This window comes from Glycine max, chromosome 20 (genome assembly GCF_000004515.6).
Source record: "Glycine max cultivar Williams 82 chromosome 20, Glycine_max_v4.0, whole genome shotgun sequence".
NCBI lineage: Eukaryota > Viridiplantae > Streptophyta > Magnoliopsida > Fabales > Fabaceae > Glycine > Glycine max.
The window spans coordinates 38,631,767-38,653,904 of NC_038256.2; the positions used below are offsets into that span (position 1 = coordinate 38,631,767).

General features: G+C 33.6%; 1 protein-coding gene and 1 pseudogene across 1 annotated transcript; both read right to left on the reverse strand.

Moving 5' to 3' along the window:
• Positions 1–6,910: 6,910 nt before the first annotated feature.
• Positions 6,911–9,142, reverse strand: CG-BETA-2 (beta-conglycinin, beta chain-like). The gene is made up of 6 exons (NM_001375854.1): positions 8,810–9,142; positions 8,365–8,540; positions 8,154–8,234; positions 7,772–8,056; positions 7,350–7,629; positions 6,911–7,250 (listed from the first exon to the last, which is right to left on the reverse strand). Exons 1-6 carry the CDS (start codon positions 9,108–9,110, stop codon positions 7,054–7,056), a joined length of 1,320 nt encoding a protein of 439 aa, NP_001362783.1. The 5' UTR covers positions 9,111–9,142; the 3' UTR covers positions 6,911–7,053.
• Positions 9,143–13,190: 4,048 nt separating this feature from the next.
• Positions 13,191–17,668, reverse strand: LOC100806302 (beta-conglycinin beta subunit 2-like; annotated as a pseudogene).
• Positions 17,669–22,138: the final 4,470 nt, after the last annotated feature.

Here is a 22,138-nt window from a genome sequence, read left to right on the forward strand (position 1 = left end):
TCAATTATAAATAACTCATCCCTTACCTCTAAGCGGACTCACGTGTCTTCCGACAGCGATAGCAACATCTCTAGCGGTCTCCTGAGATTCCTTCCTTCAGTTATTCCTTCGACTGCTCCGATAGAATTCCCAAACGTCAGAGAGACGGAGAATAGATTGAAACCTCCACTTGTACTGTTTTCATGCGATTCATTTTTCTCCCTCCAGAAATATTATCTCGAAAATCCCAACGGTGGAAGTGTGCGCAATTGAATTTCGAACAACATATCCAAATTTCATGAAAATCCAACGGTTAAAGAAACCGGGATTGTAGTTTAGCCGAGACAGTTTTGGGTTTCTGCGGGAAAATAAAAGGCTATAATGCGAAGGGTTTTCCTCTAAGCTCAGACATAATATCATAATCCCCAACGGTGAGAATGCTCGGAATTGGGCTGCGAACGTGGTGCTCAAATTTAAAGACGATCCAACGGTGAACGAGTCCGAGATTGTTGCTTTTCTAAGACAGGTTTGGTGGGATGCGGAAAAAAGAAAGAGTTTTGAGAGGAGAAGGGGAAAAACAAAAATGAGGCCAAAAAGAGACACCTAACTTAACATAACTATTTATACCTAGGGTACTCAGCCTATTATTTGCTATATATTTATTTATTTTATAAAACAAACTCTATTTTATTTTCTATCAAACAAATAAATGAAATACCCTTTTTATTTTCTCTCAAATCATTATTTTAATTAATAATTATATCTCCTTATTTATTTATTTATAAAATCTCATCATTTTTCTAAAACTTTATTTATTTATAAATAACAATCATTTTTAATCTAGATTACAAAAATTGGGATGTTACACTTAGCGCGTTCAGGCCCGCTTAGCACACAGCCACTTACTCTCGCTCAACGAGACATGCTTGCTTAGCGCGCCTTCGTATACTGAGAAACCCAAGAGCCTTTAAAATATTGAGATAAAGGGAAATGAAGGAACACTACATGAGACAGAAGGAAGACGACACTAAGGTTGAAGAGAAGACATTTTCTTCATACTTTCACCATTTTCTTTCATTCAATCACCATTTCCTCTTTTTATTAAGCCCTCCTTGCTAATGGAGGGCTAGAAACTTCATTACTATGGAGTTTTTCTACTGAACACTCTTAATGCAAAACTTCTAACTATCTATTTAATATTATTTCTAGTGTTCTCTGCTTCTATCTGTGTTTATTTTATGTACTTGTGGCTTGATCATCCATGTGTATACTTGGTTAGGTTTTGAGTGTTGGAAAATGCTTAGAATCCTTAGAATTTGGTAGAGCAGCTAGAGGTCTGTATATCTAGGAATAGAATACACTAATCTAGTATATTTTGCATCTCGTGCGGACTACAGCTCCTTTAGAATGAGTTTGTTGAGGAATGAAGAATAAAAACTAAGAAAGTTAGGCTCTTTTATGTGAGGAATCATGATCTGAGTAAATCAACGGTGTAAGAACGCTAGAGTAATGTTAAATAGAGAAAAACCTATTAGTACGGCAAGAGGAAGTTCAGTAGAATACTCCCCGACGCTTTTATTTTGATAACTATTCTGTTTTACAACTTTGTGTTCACTTTATCATTTGTTTGAGTTTAGCAGAATTTATTAAAGACAATCGAACCATGAATGAGTTTCTCTATTTTTATTACCAAAGCGGAAAATGTTTACTACTGAATATACGACATATAAGTAAAACAAATTCTCTGTGGACACGATACTCGGACTTACTGTTTTAATTACTACTTGTGCAAATTGGTATACCTTCCAATAGTTTAGCACTTTTCTGCTATTATGGTATGATCACCATATACTGTTTAAAGGGTAATGCATTGAAAAATGATTATTTTCTAAAGAACCGGGGAAGGATATCTTAATAAATTCATTGCTAGAAATAGATTGACATTTATTTTGCCCACGAATTTTTGCATCTCTTATCTTAATGTAGTTTTTTATTTTATCTCTGCAAAGAAATTTGGGGGAAAATGATAAATAAACTAGGTCCTTCATGCGGGAAACCAAAAATAGGGTAATTCAGTAGATGCGGGTGAAAACAAGGATTTCATAAAAGAGAGAAAATAAATTACATTATATTATAAGTAGTTTGACATATTAGGCCCCAACACCATTGCATTCTAATTCTATCTTCATCTTATCTTTTATTTTTCTTATCTTCTACTTTTCTTATCTTATCTTTCTTTATCTTATATTTTCTTTTATCTTTATCATCTTTTAATTTAAATATTTTATCTTCTATTTTTATTTTAAATCTTTATCTTATCTTCTATCTTTCTTTATCTATTACTTTATTTCCTTATCTCTTGCTTTTAAGTTGGGTTTGAAAGTACAAAAAAGTCCATGTGAATTCAACACTCGGACTTCCGAGTACTTTACTACTTGTCATAAAATTGGTGCACTTCTCAATCGGTTAACAAGTTTTTGACGTTGTTGCATGGAGAACATGATAAATTTTTAAGTGTCATTCTTTCCCTGATCACCAGCACTTCCCTTGCAACAATATGGAAGGTGTTTTCGGGATACATGAGTTTCATGGAATCTTTAGCTGAAAGGCGAAATGCAAGAATGATGTGTTTTATGTGACCTTCATGCCACCTTGAAGGCATTGGATCTGTCAAGCTAATGACGTTAAAGAAGCGCTTACTAGGAGGCAACCCAGGATTTCTTACCCTATCTCTCTTTTGTTAATTGCATTATGTGTTTTTGTTTTTTTAGGATAGTTGTGTTATTTCTTTTCTTTATTTTGATTTCTTGCAATTTAATTTCAGCAATACTAATAACAACACATACTCAATTGTGATAAGTTGCTACAGTACCAGTGTAATTCAATTTAGTTTTAAAAAAAAGAGAAAATAAAATAAAAAGGTATGCTTCAAATAAATAAAAAACTGATAGGAACTATGTAAAATAAAAATGTGTTGTTAAGAATGGAAGACATGAAAGTTGGGGCTGTGAAATATAAAGTCGTGGATTATCAGAAAAATATGAGGTAGGTGCTCTCTTAGAACCTAACTTTGAATCCAAAGAAAAACCATGAGTTCCTTCTTAGCCCAACCACGTTACAAGCCTAAAAAGCCCTTAGTGATCCACAGTATGTGTGTACGATTACATTAACTAAGATGAAGTGTAAAATTGGGAACATTATTTTTAGTTGTTGAATTAAAAACACTCTTAGCCGAGACACTTGTGTGCTGAGAGAAACACTAGCCTTGTGAGGAATGAAGTGTGGTAAGTATGCCTTGATGAAGTCTTTACTTGCTAACATTTTTCATCTCCATGTGTATTCCTTCATGCTTCCATCACAAGATTAAGACAAATGCAAGCTCAGGATCAGTCAGTGAAAGGTTTGAAAAGGTTTCGCAGTTATCTCATGTGTTGATACATTCAGAACTTGTCTTTTGCTTGAAGACAAACAAATGTTTTAATTTGAAGGAGTTTGATAACTGCGAAATATAAGCAAATTTGATAGTAAATTTGGATTAATAAGTGAGTGTAATTTCTTTACTTTTTTTTATTATTTTTAATAAAATAATGAAGAAATTAACATCTTTGCTATTTTTTATTAGCAAAATTCAAAAAAAGAAGATTTCAAGTGCTTTTGAGGAAAAATTGATGCAAAAATTGGAAGAAAAAACCTTGAAGAAAAAAATGGAAGAATTGGAAAGCCCACTTAGTGTGCAAGACAAGCCCAGAGCGCATTCTCACTTAGTGTGCAACACACACTTAGCACGAAAAAGGCCCACGAAGAAGCCCAAAGGCACGCTTAGCGCGTAAGCTCACGCTAAGCCCGAAGTCAGCATGAAAATTAAGCTATCTAGTCCCTATACAAGGAGGAGGAAGCAAAAAACCACAGTCTCACAACCCACACACGGGGTCTATCCCTTAGGGGAAACCCTCTTTCTTTAGCCATTCCCCTTTTTCTTGTAATTAGTCATCCATCACCTTCTTCCATTAACCCCTCGACGTGTAAAGTCTCTCATGGCTATAAGAGGCTGAACCCCTTTTGTTGGGAGCATGGAGGCCAAACTGTTGTAATGTAATTCTTTCTTATTATCTATTTAATGCAATTTTATTTCTATTATTCTTCTCTGTACTTTTCTTTTATTATGGTCTGATCACCCATATACTGTTTAGAAGATAATGCATTGAAAAATGGTTATTTTGTAAAGAACTGGGGAAGGGTTTCTTAATAAATTCATTGCTAGAAATAGATTGACATTTATTTTTCCCACAAATTTTTGCATCTCTTATCTTAATGCGGTTTGTTATCTTATCTCTGCAAAGAAATTTGGGGAAAAAGGATAAATAAACTACGCCCTTCATGCGGGAAACCAACGATAGAATAATTCAGTAGATGCGGGTGAAAACAAGGATTTCATAAAAGAGAAAATCAATTACATTATATTATAAGTAGTTTTGACATATTAAGCCCCAACACCATTGCATTCTGATTCCATCTTCATCTGATCTGTTATTTTTTTTATCTTCTACTTTTCTTATCTTATCTTTCTTTATCTTCTATTTTCTTTTATCTTTATCATCTTTTAATTTAAACATTTTATCTTTTATTTTTATCTTTAAATATTTTATTTTTCTTTTAAATTTTTATCTTATCTCCTATCTTTCTTTATTTATTATTTTATTTCCTTATCTTTTACTTTTAAATTGGGTTTGAATTAATCTAAGTACAAAAAAGTCCCTTTGGATTCGACACTCGGACTTCCGAGTACTTTACTACTTGTCATAAAATTGGTGCACTTGCCAATCAGTTAACAAGTTTTTAGGGTCTAACATGTTGATTAAGCAAAATTTTAATTACATAATTTGTTTATTTTTTTATCACCTCAATAATATATCCACGTATTCTTAATCTTAAATTTTTAGAGAAATTTATCACTTAATTTAAAATATCTTGCTTAATTTAATGTCTTGAGAATATATGTTAATTCATGTTATAAATGAAACCACATTTCCATTGTTAAATGATCACCTTGCAATGCTCAATTGATCTTAAGTCCTCTCATTGACTCTACATGAATTCCACATGGTCGGTGGGCTTTACATGATAGAATTATCTAGACTTAAGATCTTTTTAGTCAGGAAGACTTGAAAACAGAGTTAATTGCTTTTCTGGTAGACCATAACACTTTCTGGTATATCTAATTTAATGTACTTATTAGATATATAGATTACTAATGTTATTAGCATTAGTTAGTTTAATTAGTTACAAGTTATTTATTTTTTTAACCAATTATATAATAATTTATTAGTATTAGTTATATAAGGTTTAATATATTCATGTAAAAACTGATTTGTTCATTTGAGCATTGTCCAAAATAATGTTCAATTTCTCTTTTCTCTCTTTTCCATCTTTAAACCATGAATTCTAACATGGTATTAGAGCAATATCATTTCCTCTCTGCTGCCACTATTGATCAACCTCTCCGTTCACTGTTGCTATAGTCCTCTGTCACGAGTCACCGATTCCGGCCAACACCTACCTCCGTTCAATCCTTATTCATCTTCTCCTCATATTTTCCTTTTCAATTTTCAATTACATTTTCCTAAAATTTCTCCAAAACACAAAATCCTAACATTTTCCCATTCCTCTGATTTTTAGTCAATCTGAGTTGCGATTCGTGAAACCTCCACCACTAATCAATTCCTCTGTGTCCGTAACAAAACCCCTAAACATTTGCCATCGCCACCACGTCAGTGATTTCAAGCCACCATGCTTCGTCGCACCAGCGATCTCCAGCAATCATGCTCCGTTGCGACAACGATTTTCAACCATCGTTTTACATCCGCAACAAAACCCCTTTGGCTTTTTGGTCTCCACTGTCGTGAGGCGATTTTCGGCAGTCGTGTGCTGCCTTCCTCCACCTTAGTGGCGATTTCCGACGATGATACATATGGAACTATTATCTCAGGCTTGATGTTGGATTAGATGCCCTTGAATTTGGTAGGTCTTGAGGTTCTTTCCATGTCTAGCATTTCGCAGTTTTGCCTACAAGGTGTTTGATTAAATGCTTCTAAAGATTTTGAAAATATATTGGCTACTGTTTGAAGTCTTACACTATTTCAGAAAGGTTCACACCAATTGTTTGACGATTTATCTTTTCATTGTTTCATTGATATTTGGCATGCTTTGGCTTATTGTTTTCAGCCTTTTAGGCTTGTTTTGATGATTGTAGCTTCTGCCATGTGTGGTGGTTAAGCACTATTCCTTTGTTTGCTCCTGTCCGTGGTGGTTAAGTATTATTTTAGCTTCTGCCATAGATGGTTAAGTCTTGGTTGCTTCTGTCTTGAGTGGTTAAACATTCTTTAACTTTTGCTCTTAATGGTTAAAATTTAATGATTTAAGCTTCTGCCAAATGGTCTTATTGTTGCCTTTGTTTGGTGGTTAAGCTTTGATTTGCTTATTTTGACCTTTGATGCTTGCTTTGAACTCTTGGAAGAGGATTAAGAAGGTCAGTGTTGGTCAAAGACTTTTAGGAACTATGTATCATGATCACACCTATATTTTGATTTGTCTTTATATTTTTATTTTGGCTTGTATTTCTCGTATATTTAGCTATAATCCAATTTTCAGACTTTATTTCTTTTTCCTTTACTTAGTTTCATTGTATTTTAATATATATTCTTTCAGTATTGTCTATTTCAAGCTGGAGTGTTGTAAACACCTTCCAACTTGTGGGAGATTATTGGAGATATAAATTACTAGTTTTTCTTTTCTCTCTTTTCCATCTCTAAACCATGAATTCTAAGATGTCATAATTAATTCAGATAATTTAGCTTGAGCGGGTAAATTACTTTAGCATATATATGAGTACGTGCCAACCATGCATATATATGAAGACAGTTGAACAGTTGAAGGCTACAAAACACAAGCATCATATGCTGGATTTATTTATTCGTAGTAGATAGAAGATAGGTGGAGCTCAAGTTTTTATAGTTACATGGGCAGATACATTCCACGCTCACGATGAGCTCTTACAGCATACATTTACGTAGTTATTCAGTAGAGAGCACCTAAGATTGAAGGAAAAGGACCCTTTCTTCCCTTACTCCCCTCCTCCTTCTGCTGAGGCTGAGCATCAACAAAGTAGGATTCCCTCTGCTTCTTTAATAGCCTCTCAACATCTTGTGCAGACCCAGGGAACGCAAGCTCCTGCACTTGTCTTTCTATCTGCCTTACCACATTGTCTTTCTCGCCTTCAAATTTTCAATCAGGCACCAAAGAATTGGAAATAAATAACCAAATCAGCTAATGTTTCACATGCAAAAAAAGCAGTAACAGTGTATGTATAGTACCTGCAAGGAAGTTCCTCTGGTTGTTCTCAGCATTGATACCAAAAGCAAGGAAATTGAGGTTTGAGGTAGCGTTGACGACAAATGGATAAGCTGCTGGAATTACAAATACATCGTCTTCAGACAATTCAGCTCTGTACCTTTGCACTTCCAAAGGTTCCTCTTCCTGTTTCTGCTTCTGTTGTTGTTCTTTAATGCCAACAAGTTCAATGTTTGCATCTCCTTCATTAATCACTAGTATCACTATGGCCTTTGAATTGAAGTGTGGTAGAAGAAGAGCTCCCTATATTTGTGAACAAAAGAAGAAATCATTATTTGTTGATAGAACTGAATAATTAGGTTCGCTAACTAAGGAGAGAGTGAATAGAACTGAATTGTCCAGTTCACGAGTTTGAGTATATGGTTTTTCTTAATTTTATGCTTACTTCGTTGATATCCACAGAACTGAGGAAGATATCCAAGTCCCGAAGCTGTGGGTTTTTCTCAGGGGTGATCTCAAAGAACTTTCCAAAGTTGTTGGAATAGATGGGGTTGCGGCTTCTCAAGTTGAATGGTTCATCTTCGGAGGAAATGGTTTTCCTTGAACTAGATTTGGCACGTCTGCTCAGTTGCCGAATTTGTTCCTTTGAGAGTTCCACGATCACTCCCTCTTGCTGCCTCTGCTCCTCTTCCTCTCCCAACAAAACCCTGTTTATCTCCTCGAATTCGCTCTATCATTTTAATATTTAATTAGTGTGACATGAATTTAGACTAATCTCTAAATGGGAATGCAAATAGTTAGATAGAGTACTGTTGGTTGCTTATTACATGGAAGGAGGTCTCTAGAATATTATGGCTGAAGCCTTGCAAGTAGGACTGTTGGGCTTGAGTGCTAGATAAGAAGAAATCCTACAGAGAGAGAAAGGACAAATTAAAATTGATGGTCATCACGTACATTTTGGAAATAAATAAATAAATAATTAGAAGAAGAAGAATGGAAGAATGTGTTATATATAAAGAGAGAAAGAGAAGTGCATACATCATATCTGCCAGGTTTGTTGACGGGTATGGCAAGTTTGATTATTTTGAGATTCTGGTGGTCGTGAGGGTTAACCAAATAGTAAGTGGTTCCAGCTGGGATTCTCTGGGCATCGCCAGGGTGAAGGTTGTAGGAGTCTCTGTCGTCGTTGTTCACCAAGGTAAGTATGGCTCTCCCTGTATATATGTAATGCATTACCATGCATCAAATGAATACAATTAACCAAGTGATAGATGATGTTTAATAATAAGGTCTTGTTAACAGTAAGTTAGTGCATTGGTTAAGAAACTTATAATAGAAAATATATATTGCGAAGATCATATAAGGACATAAAAACAGTCACGGCTAGTATAAATTTATGCGTTTCAATAAAAATAATTATTTTTTGGGTTTCTTAATCAATGTCCTAAAAACACTACTGATCAACATTTGAGTAAATACAAACCGCTAAGGACAAAGAGGAGGAAATCGGCGTCAGCATGGTGGGGGAGAAGGATTGTGTTGGGTTTTGACTGAAACTGGACAATCCGGTAGTCTCGAAGGTTCTCAAGTTGTGGGGAGCGTTTGTTGAATCTCTGGAGGAGACGAATGCGACCGTTTTGGTTCTCAAAGAGAGTTTGGAAGCTGTTAGAGCTTCTCAAGTAGAAAGGGTTATTCTCATCCTCTCTCACCTTTAATGAGACACAAACTGATGCCAGGAAAACAGTTCCCAGCAACACCAACAAAGGAAACCGCACTCTCATCATAGTATATATATTATTGGACGATGAAACATGGAGTGAGATTAGGGCTATTTATAGTTATGCAAGAGAAGCTAGCTCTTGTTAACATGTATGCATGCACATTTGGCCACGGGAGGGCTTGCTGCTTGACGTGTGTTGGTGTGCGTGGCATGGACGAGCCCATCTTGATCATCCACTTATGTGTGCTGTGCTTGCATTTCGTCTCAATTTTTTGAACTTGGACGTTGTTTTGGAAAGGATACTCTATGTTTTGTCTTTACATCGGTCTCTGTTCTTTGGTTTGCGCGTATATGCATGATCCTAGAAATAAAAATATAGCGTTATGCATGCTACTCCAGAGTACCAACAGATAACAAAATACACAACCAGATAACTATGGCGGATGGTTGATAAGTAATGGATGCCCATCAAATTAACAAGAACACATGGAGTGGACATCTGATACATGTGTATCAAATTAATGATGTAAGACTAATGATTCATTATTAAAGAATAATTATCATTGGACAACTCCTAATATACATGCAAATAAAATAAAAGGAGAAAAAAAATTCTAAACATAATATAAAAACCTTAGTTAATTATTAAAAACTAAATATTGAGTTGAAACAAAATAAGCAAATTGAAATCTGATTGATTTGTACCTTGTTTTGTTTTCTTTTGTATAACTGAGGAAAGGACATATTGAGTTGTTTGAACTTAGTTTAAATATACAATTATATAATAGGTTGCTTTTAAATTGTTTTCTTAATTTTCTTTTTACTATGTACAACATTTAAGTATTGATCTACAGGAAAGAAATTAAGTATTGAGGGTAAAGGTTTTGGATTCGGATTTTGTTATCAAATGAGATGGTTTCGTAAAATTATATATTAAATTAAGTGATTTCAAAAATATATTGTCATTTGATTTTAACTTCTGACATCCATGATAAAGTATAAAAAACTTCGTATCCTATTGCCCAGAGGTTGTTCACTATGCGAAGGTATGGGGGAGGGATATTGTACGCAGTCTTACCCTTGCATATGCAAATAGACTGTTTTCGGATTCGAACCCATGACCAACAAGTCACCAAAACACAACTTTACCGCTACACCAGGGCTCGTCCTCCAATAATAATTACCATTGATATTAAGAGCAAAATCATCCTAATTTGATAAAAAAAAAGTCTTCAAATCGGTGTAGTCATTTATGGTGGTAGATCATTAACAATATTGATTCTAATACCAATAAAAATAAAGAAATATAAACTACTAAGAAAGCACACAATTAAACCAAAAACAATAAACCCAGAAAATGTAACAAGAAAGAAAATGCAAAATCAAAAAACAAGAACGTAAAATGAGAATATAATGCAATTACTGGTTCAATCAATATGGCCGACATCAACTCCACTATGAAACTAAGAACTCCCTTGATTCTGCCCCTTGAATTCAAGAACAACTTTCCACAAGAACCCAAGCCTCATGCTCTGTTTCTCTTTCTTTCTTATGGACCCAATGTTTCCTCATGTTTTTCACAAATCTTAGTACCTCTCACACTTCTGATTACCGATAATTACACTTACACAAAGATTTCTTGACCTTTATTTATAGATCCCAAAGTCACAAAGACTTAACATCATAAACCTAACAAAAAATGTTCAATAGTTTAATGTATATTAGATTAATGAAACAAACTGTTTCATCTGATTGAACATAAGACTTTCCTCAATCTAATTACAACATACAATCCTCATCAGACCGAACCATCGGACTGAACAACAAATTTTGAGTCACATGCAATAAATAACATTTTCAATCGGGTTATTATGCGCAAATCTATCTCTTTTAGGTGTATCAGTGTGTATTGTTTTATCCACCAAACATAGCAAGAAGCTCTCTTAACTTGCTCGGGGTTGTGTTTCAAATGTAAGGGAATTTGTCAATGCAACCTCGGATGTTTAATGTTTTGAATATAATGCGCCATTCTTCAATTTCTTCACTCCTCACTCACCCGCCATTCTCACTAGGGCAAGTTCTCTCTCTTTCTTTTTTCCTTTTTCTGCCTGAATTCTTGACCTCTCTCTAATTGCTTTTCTTTTTTAAACTAACCTAATGTTCAATTTGGTTGTGCATTGTGCTTCTCAGGTTTTGCATCTCAGGGCCTGCAAGAGTTTTCAGATATTCAAGAACGCACTCTCCGCCCCACTCCACTCGTTAACGCTGTCGTTTATACCAAAGAGAGGTATTCTTTTTCCTTCTTTTACTTTTTTAATGTTTTCTTTCATTGTTTGCTTCAGCTTTTGCTTTTTATTATAATTGTTTGTTAAGGATTGATTTTCAGTGAGTAGAATACTATTTGGCTGGAGTAGGGCGAGGAAAATTAATGTTGTTTGGGTTAAGCACTTTTAAGAATAAGACGATGATGATGATTGAGAATAAGGATGTATTTGGATAAGATTGTTTAAAACACTTTCAACAAAAGAAAATAAAAAAAGTAATTTGAATTTTTTCATAAGTTAAAGTGATCTCTTCATTAGCTCATTATTAGTTATTTTGTAAAAACTCTCATATATAACTTTTTAAAAAATGAAAAGGACATTTACAAATTGGTTAATGATTAATTAATGGTTGACTCATTTTAATTTATGGAGAAACTTATTTTATATTTTTTTTTCTTATTTCGTTCTTCTAGAGTTGATTCCGGATAAATTTGCCCAAACAGTCCTAATACAAGAGTCCTATAAGCACTGAGGAACTTGCCTAATATTAGAGATTCTGACAAAAAGGCGTGGTCTCTAATGAGTTTCATTTCTTTCTTTGAATCTGATTACTTTGTCATGGCTAGTCCATGTGACTAATAAATGATATGAAATGAATTTGGTGAGCTGCTTCCAGTTAAATTAGCCAACTAAATAATTTTAATAACTAAATCACCAATCACAATAGAATAAGAAGGATTATTGGTACAGAGAAGCAGCCATGTCTCTGTTCCTCTGTAATATGCATTGCTATATTTTTGTAGCAGAGCAAGGAAGCAACATGACTGAGTTTGTTTTGTAGTACTGCAGAAGTGTGTAATTTAATTGAATGTAACTTATATTTAAGTACACTGAAATATCACACTCCATGATTTGAAGAACCGATGCTGATAATGGAAAAATAAAATCAGAAACTTACATGTAACATCAAAATGATATATTCTTACCTTGACTTATTAATTTCAAATTAAAGGGGCAATAAGAAAATAGTCTACTACTAAAAAACAGATGGAGGGAGTACTTGAAATGCCATGCTTTAAAAGTTTGGCTTATCGATAGAACTTGTAAAACCATATGATTTATGATAGAGAGCTCTTCAGAAAACTAGTGCTATTTTTCAAAGTTAAAGATGGAAATAAAGCATATACATTGCAGTAAAAGGTAAAAGAATAGTTGCAATTAAAAGCTAGCAAGTTTGAAATTGATTAAAATCTTTAGAGTGATGCCCAACTATGGGAGAAAGGCTATATAAAGTGTTGTTCGAGCATAACATTTATGAGATTAATAAAGATACAAAAAATATAGAAGTGATTAAAGTTTAAATGAAAGGCATGCCTTAGATTTGATGAGGGAGAAACAAACTAAAAATGGAAACGACAAAAAGGAAGGATTAGAATCCAAAATAGACCATAAATGCGCGTGTTTTTGAAGAAACTTGATATTAAGGAGAAGAATGAAGATGCAGATTAAAAACCACCTGACATATGTTTCTACCATGGGCCCCAGGAGGTACAAAGCTGACAAAAAAAAAGGGTAAATGCAATGGAAGAGAAAAGCTCAAGTCGAATGTATAAGTGGTCTCACCTAATAAAGATATTGATAAAAGAAAATTATAAGTAGAATAAAAGAAGAAAACAAACATTTTAAAAGAAGAAAGTCAGATTTCAAACAAAATTTCCAATTGAATGTTAAAAAATAATACGAGTTATAGTTATTTAGACTTAACATCTTTTCAGTCTCGAAGACTTGAAAACAAAGTCAATAGCTTTTCTGGTAGACCGTAACACTTTGTCGAAGATGTATCTAATTTTATGTCTTTTTTCATTTAATACACGTCATAATTCAGATAATTTAGCTTCAAAGTAAAATACTTTATATTGGTACGTGCCAACCATATAAAATTAGACAGTCGAAGGACACAAAACACAAGGTGGAGCTGAAGTCATTATAGTTACATGGCCGATACATACCACGCTCACTCTGAGCTCTTACATCATACATTTTAGTGCATAGTTATTCAGTAGAATGCACCCAAAATTGAAGACAGAGAACCCTTTCTCCCTTCCTCCTTCTATTGAGGCTGTGCATCCACACAGTATGATTCCCTTTGGTTCTTTATTAGCTTCTCAACAACTTGAGCAGACCCAGGGAACGCAAGCTCCTGCACTTGTCTCTGTCTCTGTATCTGGCTTATCACATTGTCTTTCGAACCATTAAATTTTCAATCACAAGAGGATTGGAAATAACACAATCAGCTACAATTCACATGCCATAAAAGAAAAACGTAACAACAGTATATTCAATTTGATTTTGAGGTATAATATATTTACCTGCAAGGAAGTTCCTCTGGTTGTTCTCAGCATTAATACCAAAAGCAAGGAAATTGAGATTTGAGGTAGCATTGACGACAAATGGATAAGCTGCTGGGATTACAAATATACCGTCTTCAGACAATTCAGCTCTGTACCTTCGCAATTCCAAAGGTTGTTCTTCCTATTGCTGCTTCTTTCTGCTCGTGTTCCTTAAGGCATGTTAACATTGACAAGTGTATCAATTTGTCAAAGTAGTAAAGTAAAACGGAAGTCCGAATGTCAAATTCACATGGACTTTATTTGTATTTAGACTGGTGCAAACTCAATTTTTAAGCGATTAGAAGGATTAGAAGGGATAAGGAATTGTAAGTGAGAAATTAAAGGGGAAAGTAAAAGGCAAAAAGACAAGAAAAAGAAACAATACTTTAAATGCGAAGGACGAATTCAGAATGCAAATATGTTGGAACCTAACATACCAAAACTACTAGTAATACAATGTTAATAATTTTTCTCTATTTAATGTTATCCTAGTTTTTTATCTGCATCTACTATGGTACTATGTCTTTAGTTCCTAGTATGAATAGTCAAATTATTTATTTTCTCTCTCAAATTCTTTTGCAAAGATGAAATAGTAAATTGCATTAAGACTAAAGATTCATAAAATAGGCTAAACAACATCAATCTATTCCTAACATGATTTCATTTAGATGTCCTTTCCTAGTTCTCTAGAAAATAGCCATTTTCCACAATCAATAACAATAAGACACATAAAAGAACAATAAAAACTCGAATTGCATTAAATACACAGTAAGGAAGAATTATATTACAAGAGTTTAGTCTACTAGGCTCCCAACAATGAGGTTTAGCCTCTCATAGTCATGAGAGGTTTTACGCTTTAGGGTTGATGGCGATAGAAGAAGAAGAGAGATGTATAGAAGAGGAGAAGGGGATAATGGATATAAAAAAAAAGATTTCTCTTATTTGAGATACTCAGACATATGATGTATTCATTAGAGAGCTCTGAGTTTCGGTGTGTCTTATTCCTTTGCTTTCTACTCCTTTTATAAGTCTAAGGTAACTTAAAATTTACGCGACCTCGCGATAAGCAGGTCTTCTAGGCTTAACGAGTATGGTGGTGATCACGCGTTTAGCGCCAGATTCATTCTAATCGTGTCTTTGGGCTTCTTCGTGGGCTTTCTTCGCGCTAAATTTGGGATGACTGTTAGGCGAGGCGATGCGCTGAGCCTATCTTGTGCGCTAAGCTAGCTATTCTAATCTTCAAGTTTTTCCATTAATTTTCCTTCAAAGCACTTGTAATTTTCTTCTTTTGAATCCTACTGGTAAAAATTTAACATGATATTAAATTCCTCATTATTTCATTAAAAACAACAGTAAAGTAAAGGAATTTTAATCATTCTTAGTCAAAATTGACTATTAATTAAACCCAAATTTTGAAGTTACCAAGGCCCACAAGTTTAATGTTTGCTTCTCCTTCATTAATAATGAGTATCACTATGGCCTTTGAATTGAAGTGTGGTAGAAGAAGAGCTCCCTAAATCTGTGAACAAAAAAAGTAAATCATTATTTAAAAGTCTCAATAGTTAGGTTCTCTAACTAAGAGGAAAGTGTATTGAACTCAATTGTCCACTTCAATTTGGGTATTTCTTTTTGCTTACTTCATTGATATCCACAAAACTGAGGAAGGTATCCAACTCCCGAAGTTGTGGGTTTTTTTCCTAGGGTGATCTCATGGAACTTGCCAAACTTGTTGGAATGGATAGGTTTGCGGCTTCTCAAGTTGAATGGTTCGTCTTCGGAGGAAATGGTTTTCCTTGAACTTGATTTGGCATGTCTGCCAAGTTCTTGGATCTATTTGACAGTTTCACAATCACTCTTTCTTGTTGCCTTTGCTCGCCTTGTTGTTGCCCTTCCTCTCTTTGATGAATTGACAAGTGTACCAATTCATCCCAAGTAGTAAAGTTAAAACGAAAGTCTGAGTATCGTATCCACATGGACTTTGTTTGTACTTAGGTAGATGAATATTTTATTAGTAAAAGAAATTAAAGAAAATTGATTTGAAAATGTTACGAGAAAAAAAAACAATAATGTAAATTAATTAATTAAAGACAGAAAAGATGAGAAAATATAATATTATTGTAAAAGGAAATTCAGAAGATGAGAATGTTGGAAACTTAACCTACCAGAACTACTCTTGATGTAATGCTAATAATTTTACTCTATTTATAATTATTTCAATTTACACTTGCATCTATTAGTATACTCTAACTTTGGTCCCTCGCATGAAAGAGTCTAATTTATCTATTTTCTCTCCCAAATTCCTTTGCGAAGCTAAAATAGTAAGTTACATTAAAAATAGAGATGTATAACAGGCTAAATAAATATCAAACTATCCCTAGTGATGACTTTATTTAGATATCATTTTCCAGTTCTATTAGAAAATAATGTTTCCCAATGTTACTCCTAAAACTTACCATGCAAATGAATGATCAAGTCACAAGATAAAACAAAGGAAAAGATAATGCAAATGTAATATTCATAAATAGATAGGAAGAGAAATTACATCAAGAATAATTGACTGTCAAGTTTCCAACAAAGGGAATTTAGCCTTTCATTGTCATGGAGGCTTTACAATTGCAAAAGGAGAATATTTAGTAAAGGGGGAAAAGATAAGAAAGGCTTTACATCAAGAGTAGTTAGTTGCCAAGTTCCCAATGCTTGTCTCTCCTTCTTCTAGCCTTTGTCTTCCATAAGGAAATGTATTTTGTTGGAATTTATGTGTGTCTTTTTCTTTTTCTTTTTTCTTCTTTTATAGGTGCACAAATTAGTGGGTTTCTGAATTAATTTGTTTTTCTTAATTAGTTTTCTTTCCTTAACGAGCCTCATTTCCTTAATTAGTCTTCTTTCCTTAATTAGTTTTATTTTTTTTCTTCTTTTCTTTATTAGCCATGTTTTCCTCAATTAACTTGCCTTCCTTAATTAACTTTCTTTCCTTAATTAGCTTTATTTTTCTCACTAAGCATCATAAATTCATAACTTTTAATATTCTCTATACAAAAACTTAAATGATATTAATTTAACAACTATTTGTTCAAAAAGAAAAAATTAGGAAAGAAAAATTACAAATTTCGATATAATTTAATCCCAAAATATACTCATAATTAGAACCTTGTTTATCTCCTCGAATTCAATCTATAAAATTAAGCAAATATAACGATATTTTTTAGTTAGTGTGACGTTTAGCCAAACCACTAAATGGAAATGTAAATTAGATGATGTGTTGCTAGCTTACCTTGAAGGAGGCTTATAGAATATTCTCGTTAAACCCTTACAAGTAGGATCGTTGGTCTTGAGTGCTAGACAAGAAGAAACTCTACAAAGAAAAGACAAATTCACAATTGAAAACAAATTTGAAAAATAATTAATTAATTAGGAATTAGAAAAGGCGGTACCTCAAATCTTCCAGGTTTGTTAACGAGTATGACGAGTGTTACTACTCTGAGTGTTTCATTGTCATGGGGGTTAACCAAATAGTAAGTGGTTCCAGCAGGGATTCTCAGGGCATCACCAGGCTGAAGGTTGTAGGAGTCTTTAGCGTTGTTTTTAAAAACAAATTATTAATAAGTAAGGCTCTCCCTGTAATCAAAAAACAAATTATTCATTACCGTTGTTATTTATACAAGAAGAATTGAAACAGTTATGATGATGTTCAATTAGTAGTAATTACCATAAATGACAATGAGGAGGAATTTAGAGTCAGTATGGTGGGGGAGAAATAGGGCGTTGGCATTGAACTTGAACACCAAAACACAGTAGTCTAGAAGATTCTGAAGTTGTGGAGAACGTTGGTTGAACCTCTGGAGTAGACGAATGTGACCATATTGGTTCTTGAAGAGAGTGTGGAAGCTGTTAAAGCTGAAGTGATAAGGGTTGTTTTGTTTTTGTGACTCTGACTCATCCAAGCCTTCACATTCTTCAGGGTTTCCATGAGGTCATTTGTGCTCTTCCTCATGCTCATGCTTTTTTTTGAGGACGTGGAAATGGACGAGGTTGCTCACGCTTGTCTTGTTCTTTTTTCGCCTTTTCACCCTCCTGGCGTCCCTTTTCTTTCCGTTCCCTCTCCTTGTGTGGTTACTGATTTTCTCTTTCTTCTTGTTGCTCCTCATGCTCAGGAACAAGCCTGCAACGAATCTTACATTGTTGTAGCTTGTATGGATCCTGCCCGCTCTTGCAACTCTGTAGGCATCGCTGCTTCTGTGTAATGCCAAATGAGACAGAAATTGATGCCAAGAAAACAATTTCCAACAATACCAATGTTGACGATTGACAAGTGCACCAAATTATTTCAGGTAATAAAATTAAAACGGAAGTTCGAATGTCGAATTCATAGGAACTTTGTTTGTATTTAAATATGTGAATATATAAATTTTTTTCAAGCAATAAATACATTGGTTTAAAAGGTTGTGAAGAAAACAGTACAATAAATTGACATAAAGTAAATTAAAATTAACAAGAAAGAAAACACAAACATAAAAGTAATGTTGCAAACTTAACCTACCAGAGCTATCTTGAGAAAACATGAGAAAAATCCTATTAATTATTTAAAAACAGAAAACATGAGAAAAATCCTATTAATTATTTTTCTCTATTAGTGATTAGTCCAATTTACACCTGCATCTACTTATATACTCTAACCAAGATCCCTCAAGTGAAAGAGCTTAACTTATCTACTCTCCTAAATCCCCTTAAGAGATAAAATAGTTAAATTGCATTAAGAATAGAGATGTATAACAGACTAAATAAAATCAACCAATTCCTAGTGATGAAGTTATTTAGATACCATTTCCCAGTTCTATTAGAAAATAATATTTCCCAACACTACCCCTAAAACTTATCATGCAAATGGGTAATCAAACCATAAACAATAAAATTAAGCACACAAAAAAATAATGCAAAAGTAATATTCATAATAGATAGGAAGAGAAATTACATCAAGACCAGTTGGATGCTAAGTTCCCAACAAAGGAGTTTAACCTCTCATTGTCATAGGAGACTTTACAATTGCAAGCTCGCCCAGCGAGTCGTTTGTCTCTTCTCGCGCTCAACGCGCCCAGCTCGCTAAGCCAAAATTCACTTACTCTCGCTTAGTGAGCCAACCTCGATAAGCGAGCCTTCAGAATCTGAAACGTCAAGGGGTCTTTAAAACACTGAAGTTGGCGGAAACTAAAGGGAGGAGTCGAAAAACAGAACCAAGGGAGAAGCTAGAGCTAGCGATAGAAACGAAGCCACCAAGAGAGTCTAGGTTAGAGGAGTGAGATTAGGGTTGTAGATGTTGAAGGAGACATCCTCAACCATTCTTAGCCATTTTCTTCCCTCAAAATCTATCATTTGTATTGAAAGCTCATTACTTGTAATAGAAGGCTAAATTTCTTGGTTGGAGAGTTCTACTGAATCTTTGATGTAATATTCATTCACTATCTATTTAATGTTGTTTTTATGTGTTCATTGCTTCTATCCATGCTTATTTTTACATACTTTTGGCTTGATCACCCATTTGTATGTATAGTTAGAATTTTTAGCATTCGAAAGTGCTTTAAAGTCTTAGAACTTGATAGAGCAAACTAGAAAACTGTATGTCTAGGAATGAAGTGCAGCGATCTAGTCCATATTATGTTGTAGACTTAATGCAACTTTTTTAGGCTGAGTTTGTTGAGGGATCAAGGATGAGATTTAAATAGAGTTAGGTTCATTCACTCGAGGGATCTTGGTTTGGGTAATTTTTCGGCATAAGAACACTAAGATAACATTAAATAGAGAAAAATATATAACAACATCAAGGTAGATTCAGTAGAACGACCCAACGCTTTTTCACTTGACTGTTTTTACTTCTCAAACTGTAGATATTTAGTTTATAGTTACCTAGATTTTCACACAAAATCTCAACTTGATATTTACTTCGCTTTTGGTTGTGTATAAATGTTTGCTCACTGAACATACATTTTCTGAGTGAAACAAGTTCCCTGTGGATACAATACTCGGTTCTTACCGTTTTATATTACTTGCACGACTCGGTGCACTTGCCAAATAACATCGCAGAAAGACCACGCAAGCACAACCACGATGGTGGAATGGTTGTGGTAGATTGGTGGTGGTGGAGGAGACATCATTGATAATGTGGTGGTGGCGACAGTGGTGGGGGCAATGGTAGTAGTATGGTGATGATGGTTAGAATGTGTTTTTAAAAACTAAACCAAATTCACAAAACTTAGGTACTGTTTGGGGTGATTTTTAATTTTGAGTTTTGAAAATTTTAAAATAACAACCAGGTTTTAGTTATAGTTTTTAAAAAAATTTAAACTAATTTTTACAATATGATTAACTTCAAATAAACTCATTTTGAAAAATTCATATCATATTAAGATTAATTTAAAAGTGTTTTAGTGTGGTGATGGCAACGATGGTGATAATGGTAATGTCAGTAGTAGCAGTGATGATAGAAATATCAATGGTGGTAACGATAGTGGCATTGGAGGTGACATTGGTGGCGGTGGTGATGCCGATGGTGGTGACAGTGGTAATATGGTGGTGGTAGTGACAGTAAGTGGTGACGATGACAGAGGTGGTGGCGACGGCCGGGAATGCATGATAGTAATGTCGGTGGTGATAGTGACAGTGGTGAGTGATGGTGGTAGTGGTGTTGTTGGTGGCAACAAGTGGTGGTGGTGGTGGTTGCATCAATGTTGGTGGTGGTTGTGGTGGCGGTGACGATGACAAAGGTGATATTATTGGTAGTGGTGGTGACAATGATGATGAAAATAACATTGTTGGTGGTAGCAATGTCGTTGGTGATGTGAGATGGCAACAATGATGACAATGACAGTGTGATGGTAGTTACAACGACGTTGGTGGAGATTGTGATGTTATTTGTAGCGGTGACATTGATGATGGTGGTGATGAAGTCGATTGCGATAGTGGTGATGGTCACAACCAATTATGGCCGTGACAATAATAGTGTTGGTAGTGACAATGATGACAATGATGATGGTGATGACAATGATGGAGATAGTAATGATAGTGATAACAGAAAATATCAAATATGAGATATGTGTGTTTTTAAACTAAAAATCAAATTCAAAAAATCTTTTTTCTTGATTTTTAAAATAACTGTAAAAATATTTTAAAAATCAATTCAACCCCATTTTTATCAAATACCTTTTATTTTAAAAATTATATTTAAATCAAAAATAAAAAACTTATGATCACTCCAACCTAACTTTAGATTTTCTTTCTTTTGACTCATGTCTTCTTAGGTCTTATCAACACAATTGAATAGTCTTTTGATTTAAGTTTTCCTTTTCTTTTTCAAATCTTTCCTTGATCTTCATCGCTTAATTAAAAGAAAGTAATTATTTTTTAGAGCTATTCATCAAAATTATAAAAAAAACATTTGTAATTAATTACTTAGTTAGTTAGTTACCAAACCCATGCTTATATAAAATGCATTAAATGATGAGATAAAAAAAATGCACGTGAAGCTCAATTGATGTCATTCACGCAGCTGTCTTTTCAATTTTTTTGGCCACATATTATTCGGGTTCTGTGACCTTTTCAAAATGACTGCTATTACCTCCTGACCTTGCTATTACATCTTGACCATCACTAGGCATTTAAAAGTATTAGTCATAGTCACATATTACTACAAAGCGAGATTGATCTCTCTAATCTAATGGGTGGGAAAACACTTATAATATATGATTCAAGAAAAGAAAGTAAATAAAACAATTTTATTATATAAAGACTATTAGGATAAAAAAAACCTTAAAAGTGCTTGGATTTGGACCAGACTTGAATTTTAATTTAATGATATTATAATATGTGAATATATTTTTGAGACAATTGTAAATTTCAGATAAAAAAATAATGTAATTAAAATTGTAATAACTATATCGTATACTTAATTAATTATTAAATGTGACAAAAAAGATATACATCAAAACTTAATGTTTCATGACTTTTTTTTTAATGTGTGTCCTAAATAGAAATTAAAAATAAAAATTATTATATCCAAATGAAAAAAACATTTAATACGTATTATTTAAGAAATAACAATATATTTATATTTTAATATGTATTCACATGTAAATTTAAAAACAAAAACAAAATTTCTCTTTTATTGATTAATTAAAATAATTTTATAACTACATTTATTTTCTATTATTATCAATTTTCTTCTGTTTTTTTATTTGGCATATATACCTAGACAAGTCAAAAAATGACTATTCTTTAATAATCAATCATTATTCTTACATATTGTTCGAACTACGAGTTATGAAGTGTCAATTGCACCTTAGTGTTTTGATAGGCCTCCATTTGCCGCTCATTAATTAATTTGATAACAGCCGTACCGATCAATTACTTATGCTTCTTCCATCGTAATTATATGCATGTCGGTTCTTTTA

What these genes read in the sequence shown, in the direction of transcription:
- CG-BETA-2 (NM_001375854.1), bottom strand. Translation starts at nt 9,110, where the DNA reads ATGATGAGAGTGCGGTTTCCTTTGTTGGTGTTGCTGGGAACTGTTTTC. An exon ending in ACAAACCTGGCAGATATGAT is followed by an intron (nt 8,235 to 8,364) that starts GTATGCACTTCT and finishes CTCTCTCTGTAG; the next exon opens with GATTTCTTCTTATCTAGCAC. An exon ending in GTTCTGTGGATATCAACGAA is followed by an intron (nt 7,630 to 7,771) that starts GTAAGCATAAAA and finishes TCACAAATATAG; the next exon opens with GGAGCTCTTCTTCTACCACA.